General features: G+C 30.9%; 1 protein-coding gene across 3 annotated transcripts; it reads left to right on the top strand.

Moving 5' to 3' along the window:
• Positions 1-879: 879 nt before the first annotated feature.
• LOC129953393 (mucin-5AC) lies at positions 880-16,895 on the top strand. 3 transcript variants are annotated; one of them, XM_056066557.1, is made up of 6 exons: positions 880-1,165; positions 9,552-9,695; positions 13,389-15,001; positions 15,226-15,369; positions 15,649-16,299; positions 16,369-16,895. In XM_056066557.1, the coding sequence occupies exons 2-6, from the start codon at positions 9,679-9,681 to the stop codon at positions 16,584-16,586; spliced, it is 2,643 nt and encodes an 880-aa protein (XP_055922532.1). In that variant the 5' UTR covers positions 880-1,165; positions 9,552-9,678; the 3' UTR covers positions 16,587-16,895. The 3 variants fall into 3 exon arrangements, with proteins under 3 accessions (XP_055922532.1, XP_055922534.1, XP_055922533.1); XM_056066559.1 differs by lacking the exon at positions 880-1,165 and adding an exon at positions 8,895-9,032; XM_056066558.1 differs by lacking the exon at positions 880-1,165 and adding an exon at positions 9,039-9,177.
• The last annotated feature ends 2,705 nt before the right edge of the window (positions 16,896-19,600 follow it).

The raw sequence follows: 19,600 nt of genomic DNA, 5'->3' as shown, positions 1-19,600 counted from the left end.
TTATATAATTTATCTATAATTGAGTATCGCCTCAAAGTTTAAGTGCTGATTCTACTTCTTGTCAAATAAAATCTTTTTTCTTACTAAGAACGTATTTTTTTTCTTGGAGCGTTAAAATTAAACTTTATTTAGTATAGTTTCCGTGAAGGTACCAACTTATTTCAAAGTGGATATATTCATACGTTTGCATCAGTCATACAAGGGGGTAAAACGTAGGGGATCTCACCGTCACCTCATGGGATTTCCATTTATTTTGCATTCATAACATCGAAATCGCACTTTTTTCTATCTTTTAGACGACCGAATACTACTGATGGTCTACAAATTAAAGCCATACCCATAGGCTTTTGGCTAAATCTTAACATCCAACAAGTATAAATTTAAGCTTCTTCATCTGCGTTACAACAACGGCTTAAAATAAATTATAAACTTTGAAAAACACTCATTCGGGAAATAATAATATTAAAAAAAAAAACAACAAATAAATCACTCAATTGTCTTCTTTTATTTTTACTCTTCGTCTTTAACCATCAAACCACTATACACGTTATGTCTTTACTCTGATGATGATGGGTGGCCGGTTTTGTCCACATTGTCGTCATCGTACTTAGGATCGCATAATGACACAATTTTTACGATGATAAGAAATTGCCTTTCCACTCAATTTTTGAGCGTGAATTTACATAAAAGACTCAACTATATAGGAATGGCCATAGCTGCGAGCCACAATAACCAGTGAGTGCAAATGCCATCAAGTCAGGTACGCGTACCTTATTATTGTGTTTTGTATACTTGTGGTCGTTTTGTTAAAAAAATATAACAAACTTAAATCTGAGGTGGGAGCGCCGTATACATATAGCCCCACTTTGTTTTTATATTCCATTCCAGTGCTTAAAGTGAAAGGAGTCACATTATACCCTTGAGGCTGATCGTTACGAACGAATAACAACGGCAACGCATCCGGACAACGAATTTATCCTTTATTTGTTCGGTGATTTAATTAGCTTTATTTCGAATCTACAAATGTGGTTTGGTTTAAACCATTAACAACAAATAAATTTAAAAATAAAAATAAAAAAATCCTTCAGTGGATAGTTATAGTTAAACTTGAATTAACAGTGTTGTGGATATATGTTAATGTTTTAATAGTTTCCTTTCAACTAAGGTAACATACAAAACTTAATCAAGAAAAAATTAATGTTTGTGAAATAATGAAGAAAAATATTGCATTTAAATTGTTTGCAAGACCTCTTCCTCCTCCTTCTTTCTCTAGTTTTCTCTTTCTCTCTTATTCTCTCAACTCAAAGAAAACAAAACAAAATGTGTTAAGAATGCACACTTAATCTGCAATCTGCATACGCGATGGTAACTGAATTAAATAGCATAATCTTCGTTCCGACTTTTATTCATTTTGCATATTAATTATATGAGGTATTTCTGGAATTTTAATAATTTGTGTGTGGGCAAGTTGGATTATAAACAAAAGTGATCGTAGATGCAATTTAAGGTAAATATATACGTTTATTATAAATTATTGGTGCACAAAATATAAAAAAGCATTTTTTTAATATGATTTAGAAAATGTCGAAAATTGAATTTACTATTTCGTTTTCAAAGTATTTTGTATTCATATCCGTCCGTTAATATAAGTAGAGTTTTTAAAAAATCAGTCTTTGATAGTATTTCCTGTTTGCAATTGTAGTTGTTATAAATGTAATAAATATGCTTTTATTATTTCTATAAGTCAGTAATTAAATGTTAATTATGTTCAACTTATCTTATAATAAAAAGACTGAGCATTTTTTTCTTTTTCTGACCCTATTGTTATCTAAATGCAATGGTGATTGATGATGAAAAATGTTAAGTAACTTGTTGCATTTATATTGACCCATTCACTAATTGCTGCTAGCCAATCTAATATAAAAATATCAAAATCGTTCAATACATTTCAAAATATTTTAAATACTCTCAATACTATAGTGGATTGGAAACTGGGATATTAATTGATTAACTAGTATTTTTGATCATGGTCTATATTAGAACGTTTATTATTTATTTTTGTTGGAGGAAATTAGAAATAATTCAGCTGCCAAAATTTTAATATTATGGGCAAAAGTTATTTCTTTGACACATCAAAGAAGTGGCCAGTTGATTTGGGCATACAATGTATATATTTGTTCTAAGTGTTTTCCTTGTGATTTTTTAAAGATGAATGGGTATCTTATTTTAATACGACTTAATTCAATTTAACTTACTCATTTAATCAAGTAAATTATGTATTTTTATTTTTCAAACTACTTATATGTGTTACTAATACATACATCTGAGAGGTCAATGTCAATAAAATGAATAAGTATGAGTAATTCTAGTTACTGCTGTCCTTAGAAGAAAACTAATAAAATACAAATTATGTCATGTGCAGATTAAAGCCATAAACTAAACATTCGCCGTTCCATTGAATATGAATCTAAGAATCTTTGCTGTTGTATGAATGCAGATTTTTCAAACTTGCAATCAAACAGAAAATAACTCGTTTAAGTCTTCAAATTATTGAATCATATTCTGATAAGCATTAAAAAAAGTATGCTACTATTATAATAAACCTAACCTTCTGGCATTAAACTAGCACTCTAAGTTAAACCATACACCTATTAACACGTCTATCGGTCTATAATCAACTTAGAATTTAAATTCCTCAATATTTTGACCAAGAATTAAAAACCATAATTTAATTTTTGATACAAAATTCAATTCCAAATTAGACTAATTTAAGGCTCATTAGCAAATTAACATAACAGCTTGAGCTAATTACAAATACTTAAAAACTAGAAAAACCGTAGCAAGCCTTTAATGTTTTCATAATTTTTTTGTTTTGGCTGCATACAAGATTGCTTCTTATTAGATAGCTGGTATAAATGTTTAATAGGATCGATATTTCTTGGCCAAAGATAAATATTTGTATCGGATTAATGTTTTTTTTAAACTTTCTACTATTAAGCATGTCATAAAGCAAAGTGGTATACCATATAAAGTCTTTGGTCAGCTCTAGATAGAGACGATATAGACTCCAAATCAACTGTCAAACAGACAAGTAAACTACTCGTACATCGATTCGCTCGAAGATAATAACGTTCGGTGAGTGATCTTCATTAAACCCGGTAAGATCAAGATCTAATCGATATTGCATGATATCTTTCTGTTGCATTCACCTTAAATACTTGTTGTAAACAAGCCCACAATCTGCTTTTGCTCCTGGGGAAATTCTTTAACAAAGATGTAATCGCTTAAGACTGCGTTTTTTATATCAATTCCTTGCCTTCTTTAGGAAGTACGTCTCGGATATCTGTCATTCTCTAGATTTTAAAATACGGAAGTAAGCTTTGAACAACTTTGTGTCACTGGAATTAGACTTAAATGTCATTACAAGAGTTTGTTAAAAGTCCATTTTTGTGTCTGTGCAATGTGTTTATGGTCGCGTTATGGTATATGTTAGTAGCGTTTCGTTCTTGGTATTTCGGTATACATATACTCCTCCAATTCCATAAGCTCTTTCGGATACTGAATTATGGTGACGAGTCAGTAGTAGAAAATTTCAAGACCGCCAGTGGTTATCTTGAGGTTATTAGCATTAGATCCAAATAAAGGTAGATGAAAATGATTGTTTCCAATCTGCGTGTTTGGCATTCAAATCATAAGCCATGAGATAATGCAACTTGAATTAAACCTTGGTATGTACGTCTAGACTCTGGAGCTGCTGCTGCCTTTCGAGCAAGGTGTGTAAAAAAAATTGTCTTGTCCAGTCACGTTTCTATCACATTTCAAAATAAAAGTTGATTAAGTGGAAATTAAAATCCAACCAAACGTTATCTAACAATCTATAACTGTGTGTTGCCACAGAGATAGAACTAAGAAATCAAACATAATTTTTGTGCCCCTGTATGTTTTTTTGACGTTTAACTGACTGCATTTAATTTGATTTTGAGCTTGCAGTTGAAGTACTGTAAACTGGGAGAACAAGTGCATTGACCCTATTGGTTTTTTCTCAATTAGTTTAAACATGTACTCGTATCTAAGCGCTAAAGAATTGCACCACTTCCGTGTGCATATTTTTTTAAAACTTATTTTATTCATTGTTATAAATATAACTAACTTGCCTAAAGTTTTTTATTCTTCACCAAAAAATTGTATTTTAGCTTCAATTGAAAAATTAAAATTTATATTCAAATTATACATGTGAACAAATTTGTATTTAAAAGTCGAAAGGTAAACGATTCTTAAAAACAATCCAATCCAGAGGAACAAATTTACCTGGGTAAACCTTTTTTTGTCTTGGAAGTTTATGCAAATATAATTAAGACCCTTCTTTTCAAGACCGGGTAGAAAGACTTGTTGTATCTCAAACACTTTTGTTTTTGTTTAGATAATGCTTTTATTCTTTTTGTAATCCTCTTTACAAACCTATAAATATTGGACTGTTTTCGGATATTAATTAAGGTCTTATATTTGTGCGATGATTTGATTGGAAGTTGCCTTTGGGAAATAGTTGGTAGGACAGCCCATAAACAGTGAATATCAAGGACCAACATTGAAAGATTTATCGGTGTTTCGATTTTTTAATTTTTAATTCTGTCAAATAAAAAATAAGCTCTAACTATTTTCTATACAACCAAATTAATTCCAAATTACATATTTTCGTGAATGTTTTCTTATGTAAAATTATTATAAATTCAAATTTAATAAGCCGATTCCAGCTCAAGTATCATAGGTAAACGTATAAGAGGTACTAAATAAAACTGGCTTCTAGCTAAACTACGATATTAATACGTAATATAGTTTAATAAATATTAAAAGTTTAAAATACATAACATTTTTTTGTCTATGAGCTAAAAGGTCAATTAATAAAAAATATTATCATATTCATAAACAACCAAACCATACATACATTTATTGCGATTGCATAAACCTAAAATAGCTCATGAAAAAAAAATAAACAGCAATTTAAAGTCACACTTAGAAGTTAAAAGCATAGTGATAACCTTGAAAATAAGATATCGCCTGCGAATTTGAATATCTTGGCCTGATTGCGTTGATTAAAAGAAATAAATATATTAAGAAAATAAACGTGTTTGAGAGTATAACGCTCTTAAGATAACATCTATACAAATTTGTATGTATACATAGTATTTGTGTGTCCATTTGAATGACTAAAGATTTACCGGATCAAATGATTTAATCAATAAAGGGTACAATACCTGCTAACATAACAGTGATACATTTAGCTTTGTTTCCGCTTTTATTTTAATGTTATGTTAACTGCTACTACTATCTTATTTACATATGTAGACTGTAGGCACATGGATTAAAGGTATTTCTTTAAGACATTATGTATGAGCAGATTTTCTTTACAGACTATATAGTATACATGAGTATCCTTACTAGAACTAGGAATGCCGATTAGTTTAACCTTTAACCCAACTTCAGCCGTATTATAAAGTACAGAGATTAATTTGTACTTTATAATACGCCTTGTACGCTCTATCTTTCTCTGTCATTTTAAAGTTCAGGAATTTAAGATCAATGTATATCGACACCAACCCTCCCCCTCAGTCTGTTTAAAAATATTACCTACATTTTAAGATTTAAAAGAATACCTGCAACCGTTTGTCTTCATAAATTTAAATGTCATTTCATTAATAAAAGAAAACTTGATTTTCTAGTTTTTTTTTTCGAGAATAATAAGAGCTCTATTTTTAAAATTAATGTTGTATGCTAAAATTTTTCAATTTTACTTAAACCGATTTTTTCTTTTGAATCTTCTTAAAACATAATTAACCGTTTTAAGAGCTATCGAGTTTTTAAAAAATTCTGGAGCAATAAAAAAATATTTTGTATAATGAAAGTAGTTAAATTAAGAAAACAAATTTAAAGAAAATTAAACCGATAGATTGTTTTTTTTTTTAGAAAATTCGAATTTTTAATTTTTGACCAACAAATTTGTTTGGGGACTACTGTTATTTTTAGTCATGACATATAGTTCCTACATGTCTCAAGTAAAAATTATCGGGCTGTTTCTAAAAGAAAAATCAAATTATCGGTTTCAACTAAAACTTTTGGTCTTAAAAAAATTAAAATTCCAAGTTTGAATGGTTGTAGGGGCGAAGAATATTTACCATTCTGAACAATCAAGGTTCAAATGAACTTAACAGACTTAATTTTTTAACAAAAAAGCTATCAAAGAAATATTAATTTTTGGAATATCTTCAATAGGGATCTGGGATTAATTTAATGGCATTATCTCAACGCTTTTTATATAATCATATGTTGCTTTTCATCCCTTAAACAATTTAACCGTTAGATCTGAACTTCTATAAATGCTCATCAGAGTATTTTAGACGTAATTTTATGTAGAGTTTTTTTTTTGTCCGAAAGTGCCCTTCTCAATAATTCTAAGTTGTAATATCATTCAAAACAAATATTTATTGGTATTTTCTTTGTCCGGTTTGTGTTTAATCATTTTAAGGTTACCCAAAATCCTTGTTTGGGCACATATATGAGCATTAAAAGAGTTACTGGGATGTTAGCGTATGGTTGCGTTAGGATTTTAAACCTTTAAAAAGAGGGAAACGTCAAGTATTGAGTATTGAGTTTTCATCAAAACCGGAGGAGAATACGTTTGTTGTGTTTCACTTCTCTGATTTCTGATTCCTGTTTTAAATATAATTTTGAAAAGATACATTTAAGAACAGTTAATTACTGTCTTGATGATTGGATGGACATACAATATTCTGTTATACGCAGTAATTTTTTTAAGTGTTAGGGTTAAAGAATCATTTATTTTGTTATTCAAAGTTAATCTATCCTCTTCCTTGTTTTAACTCATATCATATTCTTTGAATGCCATAAGGCTTCCTCCTAAGACTAAATTCAAGTTGTTTATTTAATTTTTCTGTCATCATTGACATTGGTGACTATGTAATCCCAGAACAAAAATTAATTTTTTTTTCACTGAAGCTGTGCTATTTTAAACATATTTTGAAAATCAGAACTGGGTAAAATTTAAAATTGCACACTTGAGTGATGATGTTCAGAATTTTTGAACTTACTTTTGCACCTTTTAATTTCTAAGGTCTAAAGTTAGTGAAAATAGCTATTTAAATGCAACGTCTTAAATCAGTGTTAATAAACGAGTAGATATTGTTTCTACGTAAAACTACAATTCAGGAAAAAGACAAGAAATTTCGTACTATCACACACCTGCAAGATAAATGAGATTCATAACAAAATTTAAAAAATGGATTTGAGACAGATTGTGTCCGATTTCAAAAATAAAATTCTTGAATTGATAATACCCTAAAAAAAGATTTTTTTATCGGGATTCGGTAAACTCCTCATTATCTATTCAAAATATCAAAGTTTAACTTTTTGACCCCACTTGATATCAATTATACTTTTTGAACAAAATTAACAATACAACTCTTTCAAAAGAAATATTTTGAAAGTGTGTCGAGACACTTTCTCACCTCTAACTTAATTTCGTTTACTTTATTTATGTTTTTCATCAATTGATCAAAGATCTGCTAATTACAAAATTGCAACAAAATAATTAAGCTAATAATAAGATATATATGTACATATTTACAAGGAATTTAAGATTACATTTAATTTAATAATTAATCAAATACATATTTAAAGAATTTGTTTCTTAAAACAATACCTTATATGTCTTGGTTGCTTTGCCACCAAAAGAAATACATTATTTGAATGTACTTGCATGAAATCTAAAAGGGAAATAAATGCACTTTTCAAAAATATAGAGGCTCGAAAAACGTCTTAGAAGAGTTAAAGAGTAATTCTAGCCAAGATAGTAGAGTAGTAGAAAGTTTGGCACTTAATTGTTGTGTCTTTTAATTTGCATGAACGTGTTTTTAAATTTTGTAATTTATGTTAAGGAAGTTAAAATTAATCAAATTTTCATATTTTATTTTATTTACACGTGCAAATTAATAAAAAAAATATAGCAAAGCAAAAATATATTCACATAGCAATGAGAATATTTGGTAGGCTTTGTATTCATGTCCATCGATTTCGCTTGTCTAAAAATGTAATATACTATTTATTCAAACCAAATCATGTCTTAAAACTGTGTAAAAAGATTATATCAGAAAATGTTATTAACTTAGAAAATACGAAAAATCGGTTTTAATTTTCGGTATTTAAAAATTACCGTCTCCCAAACCCCCTCCCTGGCACATGGCAGGATTTTTTGATTTAACTCATTGATCTAAAGAGAGTACAAAATTGATTACAAATTGACCATCCCTGTTGGTTTGCAAAGTTAAATAATTTTACTATTAAGTGGGTAAGAAACACCGAAAATTAATTGTCATAGCCTAAATTTTAAGAATGTCCTGAATAGCGTTCAAAGTTTTCCAATTAACTTCGAGGTCAAATGAAAATAAGCACACTAAAATTCATCGTCTTGTCCCTACACCCTTCATTTCAACCAATACTCTAAAAGCTTAAAAATAAGCAAAAATACTTTAAAAAAGATCGGTTTAAAATTAAGTAACTATTTATTTTATTTCTCCATTTTCAATATTGTGAAGTAAGATACAAAGTATAAGTTAAGATATAAATAAATGACATTTAAAATAAGCTTTTTTAACGGTGTACATTTAATGGAAATTATAAACTTTTTTTTTTCTTTCTTTCTTTGCAGAATTCTCATTCAACAGCGAATCAATCAGCCTACACATTTTTTGTTTAAATTTTATAAATATCAATAATAAAGTAATAAATACATACGGAGACTATTCGACAGCAAAAACACAAAGACAAAAAGTTAATATCAGCCAATTGCTTAACGCATAACTTAACTACAGATACAAATACATTGCTTTTCTTGACTCTACCATACTTGTTTCCCGATATATTTATTCATATAATAGAGCTTTTTTAAGCCTTCCAAGATTGTAAACCGGTACATTTGGTTGGTTTTCAATATTTTCTAGAAGTTCACCTTCAAGTTGAAAGTGAGTCTGGATTTATTTATTTTTTGTTGCGGCTCGGCTTGGCTCGACATTGTCCAATATTCAAAGTTCCATATATATTAATAATCATAATCATTATAGAATGTTAAGCGCGCTTGTGTTGAGTTGAACTGACAGCCTTGAGTTGGTAATATACGGATGCAATTTATATAAGATACACATTGCAGGACATTAACAATCAACACACTCATCCTCTTCATCAAACTCAAACTCAGGGCCGTATCAGATTCGAGTGCAAAATAAAAAAAAATGCAGACAAGTTTTGTTCCGTTTCTGTGATCTTATACTTTTTGTATTCTTTTATTTTGAGAGAGCCTAAAGTTCCTTTATTACAATAGTATCTTACTATTAAGCTACTTTTTTTTGTGAGTGGCCTTGCAAAAAATTTACGCATTTTTCTTGTAGTTTTTACATTTTACTTACATGCCACTAGCACTACCACTAGATGGTATCCGTGAGAAATATATTATAAACACATAGTCTGACCATTATAATTTACAGAGTTATCATCGGATTGGAAGTTGCTAGCAGTTGGAAGCCGCATCAGCAGAGTGGAAGCAACCAGTTCTTATATATTATTTGTATCCACCACCAAACAAAAGTGAAAGTGTGACGACATCAAAACAGCATGCTCCTTTTTAAATTGTGAGTACAGCACCTGTATTAATTAAATTGTACATATCTATATAATGACAGTAAACATACGAATATGCAATGCATGGTCTTGAAGTGGAGTTAAATAATGTGATGGTCAATAATAGAATGAATGAACGACATCACTTCACAATACAAACAATTGACGAGAAATCACCTTTAGGCCATGTAATGCATAAAAGTACTTTTTTCACAAAATGTTACGATAAATATGTTAAGCAAAAGGTATTTGTTTAGTTAAAAACAAAAAAAAGTTGGCAAGGCTATTTAATAGTTTCTCTAGAGAAAACTCGATATCGTGTCAATTTTTTAAATGTTTTTATTATATTATTGGCGCACAATAGAAAGAAAAACATGTATATTTCTTACTCAAAAGAAATTAATTGACAAAAGATTTTCACTATAAGTTTAAATTGGACGGAACTAATAAGCCGAATTTGTACCTTAAATACATATACATATGTATGTACACATATATTTTATTATATGTCAATGGGATACGTTTCGACAAAATAAAAGGTGTTGGGATTATTTTAATGGTTCAAACAGTGTTTCAGCAATGGGTTTAAATTTGTAAAATTAAAATTGAAGCACGTCTTTTTTAAAAATTCAAATGGAAGATATTTTTTACGAATGTAAATGCTAATTTGTTGAATTTGCTGGTGTTGTTTAGCAGGAGCGGTTTTTGTCTTTAACATTAATTTTGTTTGACTTTTCCTTTCAAGGACCCATTCAAACAATTTTTTGAATTTTCCCATCGAATATCTTAGATTTTTGATTCATTTGTATTTAAGTTTTTAAAAATGTATTCAGTATTTATAAAATGTGAATGCTTTGACAACTGTGCTATTGGCCAACAGCTTTTAGGTCGTCTTTTGTAGTTCAGATTTTTAACCTGGCTTCTGTTGGAATCTAACACAATAATTAAAACCCTTGGCTTAGTATTACTTTCCAATTAAATGATATAAAGCTGTACACGCAAATACTTAAATACTATATAATACTATATGTGAAAATCGTTAAACAGTTATTAAAGCTTATTTAACTTTTATTTATTTTTGTTCAAATCAACATTTAAATTCAAACACAAACGTCCTTAAAAAGTCTTTTTTTACATTTTTTATTATTTTTCTTCAAATCAACATTCAAATTCAAACACAAACGTCTTTAAAAAAATGAATAACTTCTTGACTTCCTTGCAACACAAGACATAACGTTTAAATATGACTCCTGTTTATTTTGTAACTCTAATATTTGTGCAACAGATTTTTAAAATGAACAATGCTATAATTTTGTTCGTGTAATTCAAAACTAAACTTGAGAACCGACTCACCTATCTAATCTATCTCATCCGCTTTTAAAACAAAGAGTTGAGACCCGGATATGGTTTGTTGTTTTTATAGCTTTTAATCCTTCTTTGGGTTTTTGTTAAAGCAACAATTTAAGAAGGCCAGTCACGCATTTATATTTTTAAATTGTCAGTAACCGGGTGTCTACAGAATATAAACTTATATACCGACCGACGGTGATGGCTTATGAGACTTGACTATTAAAACATATACTCTCGTACATAATATACCATGTACGTAAAGGGCAAAGACTTGAAGCAAGCTATAGCAGGAAATATTGGATTTATCCATATGCCTTTTTTAAATGGTAGAAGGTAGGTGTTTTCTTTGTCTTGATTCTCTTGAAGCTTCCAATTTTTTGCTAACTTAAATAAAGAATGGCAAATAGCAAAAGTGAAACAGACAGGATCACCGTATATTATAGATTGTTAGGCTCCATTATATGCTTAACGTATCTATATATTCGACGACATTTTAGAAGTAAATTCCATTAAAATGTCATGCATCTCATTTGTTGTATGAACTTAATTACCTTGTACACAATAACCAGTTCATCCACATAGCTGGATGACCTTTCGTGGACTCGAATCTTGTACCTTAAATATTGAATCATATTCTTTTTGAGCTTGCCTGAAGCTCTACAAAAAGCTTTTCTTTAAAAATATTTGAAGTTCATATTGAAATGCAAAAATAATGGAATTTAATGGGGGAAAACGAGTTTTTTGTTTATTAAGAAAAAAAACAGTTATTGATGGAAAGTGGAGGGATCGTTGAAACCAAGACCATACTTGCTTAAAGTAATCAGACATAACGACATACCACATGGATAGGTTAGGTATTCATCACAAAAATTAAAACCCTCAAACTTGAAGCTATACATGTGGCACTATAGTTGCTATGAACCAAAAATCGAAATTCTTTTCATTTATACCCGACCTATCTCAATCAAGATTTCGAAAAAGTTGCTAGCAGTGGAGGCAGACGGCAGTCGGTGACAACAGACGCTACGACTACGACTTTGAAGAAGATGACGAGAAATACGACGACGACGATGCAGTTAGTTTGTTTCCAGTTTTTACCCAACAATTCCAATGTTTTTCATAACAACAAAACTGGCGAGTAGGCGTAGGTAGTTGACTTGGCTTAATGAACACACATAGTTGGCACGAAAATTTCTGAGACTTACGAAAGTTATACAAAGTATTTGTGTGTGTGCGTGGCACAAAATACAGTCACTGTTCGTCAACAAAGATGTACAAAAGCTAGGTGTGTTTTTGCTTTCATCAGCTACAGGTTCATAATCATGCATCTTTTTTATTCGTGGAGCCAATCAATTATCTAACCAATTTTATTCCTTAGATACAGCAAACATGATGTAAAAAATACACTTCGTGTGAATCGATTGATACGGTAAATGTTAACAACAAGAAATTGACTCGATGATTTAGGTAGTTCTACAAACGTACTTAGTCAATTTTAAATCAATGCATGATATCTCCGTTTTGTATTAGGTGCATGTAGTTTGGGAAGAACATTTTAAGCTGTTTTTTAAGATTTTCCTGAAATCACTTCACATATGACCAAAACTATAATAATGTCAAAGACCGAATTTGAGCAGTGATGCTGAGTGTGGATGTGATGATGTTTGTTAGAATTTGACATATTCATATACCTCTTGATCAAAACCACCTCGACTGTTATATAAAACTCTTTCAAAATTTGTTTTAAATCTGCTTCTACATAACTGTTGTTTTGCTCGCATAATCACTATGAAGTTTCCCCTTCTATAGAAAGACAGGCGATAAATTTTAAACGATTTAGTAAAATGTTAAAACCATTGCATTGTTAGCAATTTACTAAGCTTAAAAAATGATTTGCCTAATTTCAGAATGGCTATTTTAACTTTTGGAAATTTGCTAAATTCATATGACATCTGTACAATTATTCAGTTAGGGGAGAATAGGGCAGAATAAATAGGTAGCGTAGTTGTTTATTTTCACGAACTGTCACTGTCAAGACATGTTTTTATACTTGTTTTTTTTTTTTGTAATAAAAGGCAAATTGTAATTTACTATTTATAAAATTAAAAAAATTAAATAAATGAATATTTATCAAACTGCTTACAAGTAAACAGTTAAACCCTTTATTATGTGTTGTAGGCAGTTGACTTTTGAAAAAAAAAAAAAACAAATATATATCACGTGGTGAAAGCAAATGTATTATGAATCTGTAACGAGATTTTAAAATGTAAACCGACAACAATATTGAAATTAAAATAAAACAAAATTGTAAAAAGATAATAATAACCTATTATTTATGCATAATTTCTTTGTAGGTGCTTTTTAGGTTGCGTGATCTTGCTCTGCAGTGCGGACAGCACAGATCTTGCAGAAAAAATAACAGAAGAAGGAGAAAACCATGAAGCTTCATCATTTGAAACAGCACACAAGATCTCCAACCCTCCCGATGAATTTCAAACATCACATAAGATCTCAAAACATCCAAAGGCAGAACATCAACTAATGGAGAACGATGATGAGAATGATGTAAGCCCTTTGATGCAATTGCAACAAACACAAAATTTACTTTCAACAAAGGAAAGACCAGAGCTCAATCCGATATTAAGTGCCTTGATTAACGAAGATGTGATGAAGAGCATAGAAGCTAAACGCGCCATAGAACAGGAACAACTTGATGATGTAGCTGCCGATGATAAAAACGAAGATTTAGTAGATGTATCATTAACAACAGAAGTTTTGCCAATTGTTTTGACAACTTCCAAAAACAATTTGATGAAAAATGCACCAAATAGTAATCTTTATGATACACAAACTAACTTGTTCGCTGCTGGATCTGAGAATCAAAAGTCTCGAATTCAAATTAAAAAAGGCCCGAACGGAATGGATTATGAATACGAATACGTCTACTACTATTACGATGACGACGAGGGTCTTGGAGGTGGTGCTGGAAGCATAGGAAAGAAGCAGCAAGAAGCTGAATCATCTCTTGTGCAAGAAACTAGCAAGCGAGGAGCTCAGCCACTGGAACGGGGCAAGTCTCGTTACACAAATATTGAACGTAGCACAACTTCTGCCCCTGATAATGCTCTTGTAAGCGGTAAGGCTAAGGGACGTGCTAATGTGCCATCAGCAACAAATAACGATGTAGATGGCGGTCGTTTGCCAGCAATAACTCGCTTCCCATCGCGTGGAAATAACAACGACGCCCAACCCACAATTTCTTTGGAAAATTTCCAAAATACTGCCAGCGCTTCAAATGAAAAGAGCAAGAAGATAAGTGTAAAGCACCCTAGTCTTGAGTTGGTAGATAGTGAAACATTTAACACAGATGAAAAGCAAACTAAAGGATCACCAAGGAATGGAGATTCTGAAAAAACCACTCCAACTGCAATAATGGTTAGTGAAACAGCTGAAGGTGAACCAAAAAGTGAAAAGAGTAACGCTGATGAAAATATGCTGGAAGAAGTCGAACAGACAACACCTTTAATGGAGAAAGCTGCTCTTGACTTGTATGCCATTTTGGCAAATGAAAATTTAGAAATGGACATGACCACCGATATGGATAGAGATTCAACTACCATTTTGCCAACAGAATCCGACGAAGACGCTATGACAACAATTGAAATTGAGAACGAGACTATTATTCCCACAACGCCAACACCAACCCCAAGTACAACAACCACAACTGAACCAACAACAACACCAACAACCACAACAACAACTACCACTACTAGCACCCCTAAAACCACAACACAAGCTGCCTCTTTGTTTGGAGCTGGTCGTCGTGGTGGATTAGCTACAGCCGGAAGAAACCGATTCCGTTTGAAATCAGGAGCTGCTGATCCAACAACAACGAGTACCACAGAGGCTCCCGCTTCACAAGCTGGAGAAACACAAAGTTCAAGTCCAGGTGGACTTAAGGGAAGAAGTGAGTATAAATTTATATAAGAATAAGGGAAAAATTACATGCAAAGAAAATAGGTTCATACATTTTATTCTGACGATAAATCATAAGAAAGTACATATCTTTTGTTTTTGTATGATCTAACACAGTAAATCAAACACTTAAACAAATTATCTAATTGAAATATAGTTGCCAAAAGTGAGATGTCTTAAAGTAACACGTTTGTGCATTATTGATTTTTTTTTAAGATCGCTTCCAACGCCCATCGTTTGGAAACCGTAAGGCTGCTATAACGCCAGCACACGCTTCTTCTCCTGAAGCTGTTGAGAAAGAGATTGTTGCCAAAGAAGCTGACAAACCAGCTGAATCATCGCCGCCACTTCGAGGCAGAAGTAAGTATAAGTATATAAATTTGAAAACTAAAACAAAATTCTTTCACCCCTATTTTGTTACGTTTAACAAGAAACTCTAAGAACGTATATTACCCAATCCTTGTATAAATAAAATATAGCTTACAAAGTTAGAGTTTACAAATCTTCTAGACTTCAACTCAAAATTTATGTATATTAATTTTATTTATAAGAATGAAAGAGAACAGTCCCTCTTAATGATTCAAACTACATACTACGCAACTTAATATTTCCAAATTTTCACTATTCACTTTTATTTAGCCCGCAATCGCTTTAACCTCCGTGGTCAAATCACAACGACTACTGCTGCAGCTCCCAGTGCCGATCAGGAACAGAACGATGAAATCAACCAAATTTCGAGTACCACTGCTCGTTCACTACGTGCTCGCCCAACACTAAACATTCGTGGTCGAAGTCGCATTGGAGCTCGCCCTGCGGCTAGTACACAATCGCCAGTCATAACAGAGAACGATGAGACTGCTACTCCTGATTCTGCGGTTGCAGAAGCTGGCGAAGAAAAACCTTCTTCAGCTTCCTCCCTTCAAAGCAAGCCATCAAGATTTAATCTAAATCGTGCAGGAGGATCTGGTGCACCTGGTGCTAACCGTCTTTTACCACGTTCACGTCTTAACACATTACGTACAACATCGACAACACCATCAGCATCTTTAGAATCATCAGACGAAACTAGTCCCGAAAGTAAAGGAGAGGGTGAGAGTGGAAGTGAAGCCAAGAGCGAACCTGAGACAACAATCTCCACTGGAGGACTAAATAAAATCAAATCACGCCCACGACTGCTAGTTCAACCGAAGACTGATAACAAACCTAAAACATCACCCGTGATTGCTGCCGCTAGAAAACCCAATCCTTTGTTGGCGCGAAGGAAACTAGCACTAGGAGGATCAACGACAGGTACGAATTTATTTTCTGATAAATAAAACTCCATCAACTTCAACTTAATTTCATTGGCATATTTTGCAGAATCTGTTGCTGCCGCTGAAGAACAGCCTTCGGAAGAAGCGGCTGGCCAAAGTCCAATCGAAAAAATTGACTCTGACTCAAACTCGTCAACGACTGAGGACGTCAAGTCCGAAGACAATACCGAATTGCCAGAAACGACAACAAAACAAGCACGTGGCTTGGGACTTTTAACACAGAGGAGGCGTCTGCCAATACGAAAACCAGGAACCCAACTTTAGATTGTGTTGTTTTCATGAGTCTTTTAGTTCATTTTCCCTTCTTTCTACGCCTTCTTAAGCTGCATTCATATTCGAAATTAATCGTCAACATTTTGCCTCTGCTTTTTATTTCAGTTTATTTTGTTTTTGTTTAGTCGTCCCTGATTTCTGATTAAAAAAAAAAAAACAAAAATACATGTAATAATTTTTTAATTTTATTTTAAATTTTTTTATGTTCCAATTCGAATAATTATCTTATAATTCGATTTTTGTAAGTAAGAAAATCAATAAAATTACTCGTACTTTAAATCTGTTAGTTAGTTATATAAAAATAAAGTCCGTGTTTTGTATTTTTATGTTTTGTTTTTAGTTTGAATCTTTGTATATTTAGCAAAATAAAATATAGATCTAAAATAATGCGGGAAAAATAAATACAAAACGCTTAAAATTAGTAAGAAAATTTAATGTTAAAAGTCTTTATAAAAAGTTTATATAAAAACAAAAAGAATTAATATGCTTAGTTTTTTTTTAAGTATATTTTAATAAAAATATAAACTTCATTCGAATAAACTTAACATTTTACTAAACGAGAATAAGTTTAAAGTAAATGATAAATAAGTTTCGTTGTTCGATTGTTCGACGCAGAATTAAAAAATATTTATCTCGATTTATAAGCTATGGAAGAAAATCTTTTGAACGACAAAAAGAACAGATTATAGGAAGTCTTGATTTCTTTAAACAAAAATTCCATTGAAGTAAGAGGCTTTAATTAGTTCTTATCATTGAAACCAATCATTGGAATTATTTTGGCAAGTCGTTTATATCAGAAATGAGAACACAAATCAGTGGAAAGAATCATTTCACTTTTTTACGTAAAAGTATCAGCTGTTAAGGAAAATGAATTTTCGTGTGAAAAATAGAAAAACTATTTAATTAATTTGTTTTTTCTCAAAAAATATTGTTTTCATTCCTAATGAAAGGGAAACACAGTCAAATATATATCCAAAAAATTGTCCGGATTGATTTCAATGATAGCTATAACTGGCCCCTAAGTGAAACGTGATGTTTAAATTCACTAAGAAATATGTTTCGATACATTATACAATAAAAAAGATGTGACCATGTGACCAGAAATAAACATTGCATAATTTTAGTTTCAATGGCGAAAAGTAATTCTACTGTCATCTTAATTAAAATGTAAAATATTATTTTCAGATGTCATATATACGATCAGTAAGAGACAGAAAAACCAAGTAAACCTCAAATATCAACGAAAAATTGTGAAAAATATGCTAGAAATTCTCCTATAGTTTCGGAAATTCTAATTTGAGAAAAAAACATTTTTTTAGGTATAAGGCTTTGTAATAGAATAAAATGAAAATTATTTCTTTAAATTGATTTGAAATTTACTTTTTTCGAAAGATAATTTTTCTGTGCAAATTTTACATCAGGGGTACAGGGTGTTAAGTTAATCTTTAGTTATTGTAATCAATATAATGATTTTCTTTTTGCTGTAGATTATTGTTAACTTTCTTTAGGAAGGTGTTACAATTTTCTCGATTTGTCTAATTGAAAATGTTGACATTTCTAGACGCTTTAGGCAAGGGTGGAACCAGACTTTCAATCAGGGGGGTCACACACTAAACATAAAGACGAGTTTTTACTCACCGCCTACAAATATTTTTCAATGTTCTGTAAGGGAGGCTGACAAAATTTAAATAACATAATTTGTATCTTAACCTTACATTCACACATTTCAAGGGTTAAAATGACAACTTTAGTTATCGAATTATTTTAGAACACTGTTGTACAGCAAGGTATGGTCTAACTTTTAAATTTGAACGACTCCCTACATATTATGAAAGCATTCCAAGATTACAACAGGATAATATGCCATATTTAAAAGCTAAAACTCAATAGTTTGGAAAGTTAGAAATGTAATAAATTGTTTTGAAACGTAGCTTTTTCCAAAAATATTATATACTTTTCTTGTTGCTATTTCTATTAATGCGAAAAAAATGAGAGAGGATCTGATAATATTAAAAGTAAACAAATCTTAAAAATTGCAGACAAAAAAAGCTTGTTTTTTTAATTTAGTAAATTATGTACTTAAATGCACCTATTTCCTAAAAAATAAATAAAAACAAATTTAGGTAAACAAATAAGGAAGACACTTTTATGTGGCACTACAAATTACACTTTGAACTTTTTAAGAGATTTAAAGCCTTCATATCAATAGATATGAAACGTTTATTATGTGAGTTCCAGAATAAAAAGGCACCTCAAAATATCAATTCGACGATTCCTTATTTAAGGTTTCTTTTTAAGAACCTAAATATTTGCTCTTTTTCTTAGAAACAAATTTTAAGTTTTTTCCAAATTATAAATCGCGTGAAACGAAAATTTAAGTTGTTTTTGGCAGCAAACCACTTTTTGGAAAATGTCGTTCAATTACTAACATATTTTTAGATGAAATCTTTAATTAAACAACTTAACTGTGTAAGCTTTATTTCTCATATACCTCCCATTGGATAGTCTATTGGTCACAAATTGATGAATTTGTGCTACGTTATTGGAAAAGGGCTGAATTTGGCCCAGTCCTCAGTTAAAAGTAGAACTTTTAGCAAACAGAGTTTAAGGAATTAAAACAAAATAAAAATTTTGTTTTCTTATATAAAAATAAATAATTAAATATATAATGCAATGTGATTGTTTTAAATTTGAACTCGAGATCTTAATCAAACATGACATTACGATGCATGGGAGGATAGTCAAAAAAGTGATTACGCCCTTCTATTTGTTTGCCCTTGCCCCTACACCACAAATCATTGGAATGATTGAGTTCAATTGGTAATTAAGGTCTTAAGCCGATTCACGCCAGACGCTTTTTTTCATTTTTTAAGACTAAAAATAACAATAGCCCCCATGAAAATGTCTTGTCCTAAAATTAAGAATTCAAATTTTAACAAAAATGAACCTATAGACTTTAATTAAACTTTGTCTAAAATGTTGTTGCTTAACAAAAAGTTTTTTGT

Source organism: Eupeodes corollae, chromosome X (genome assembly GCF_945859685.1).
Source record: "Eupeodes corollae chromosome X, idEupCoro1.1, whole genome shotgun sequence".
Taxonomy (NCBI): domain Eukaryota; kingdom Metazoa; phylum Arthropoda; class Insecta; order Diptera; family Syrphidae; genus Eupeodes; species Eupeodes corollae.
Note: the sequence above shows the minus strand (reverse complement) of the source record. Positions and strands in the feature narration are given on the sequence as shown.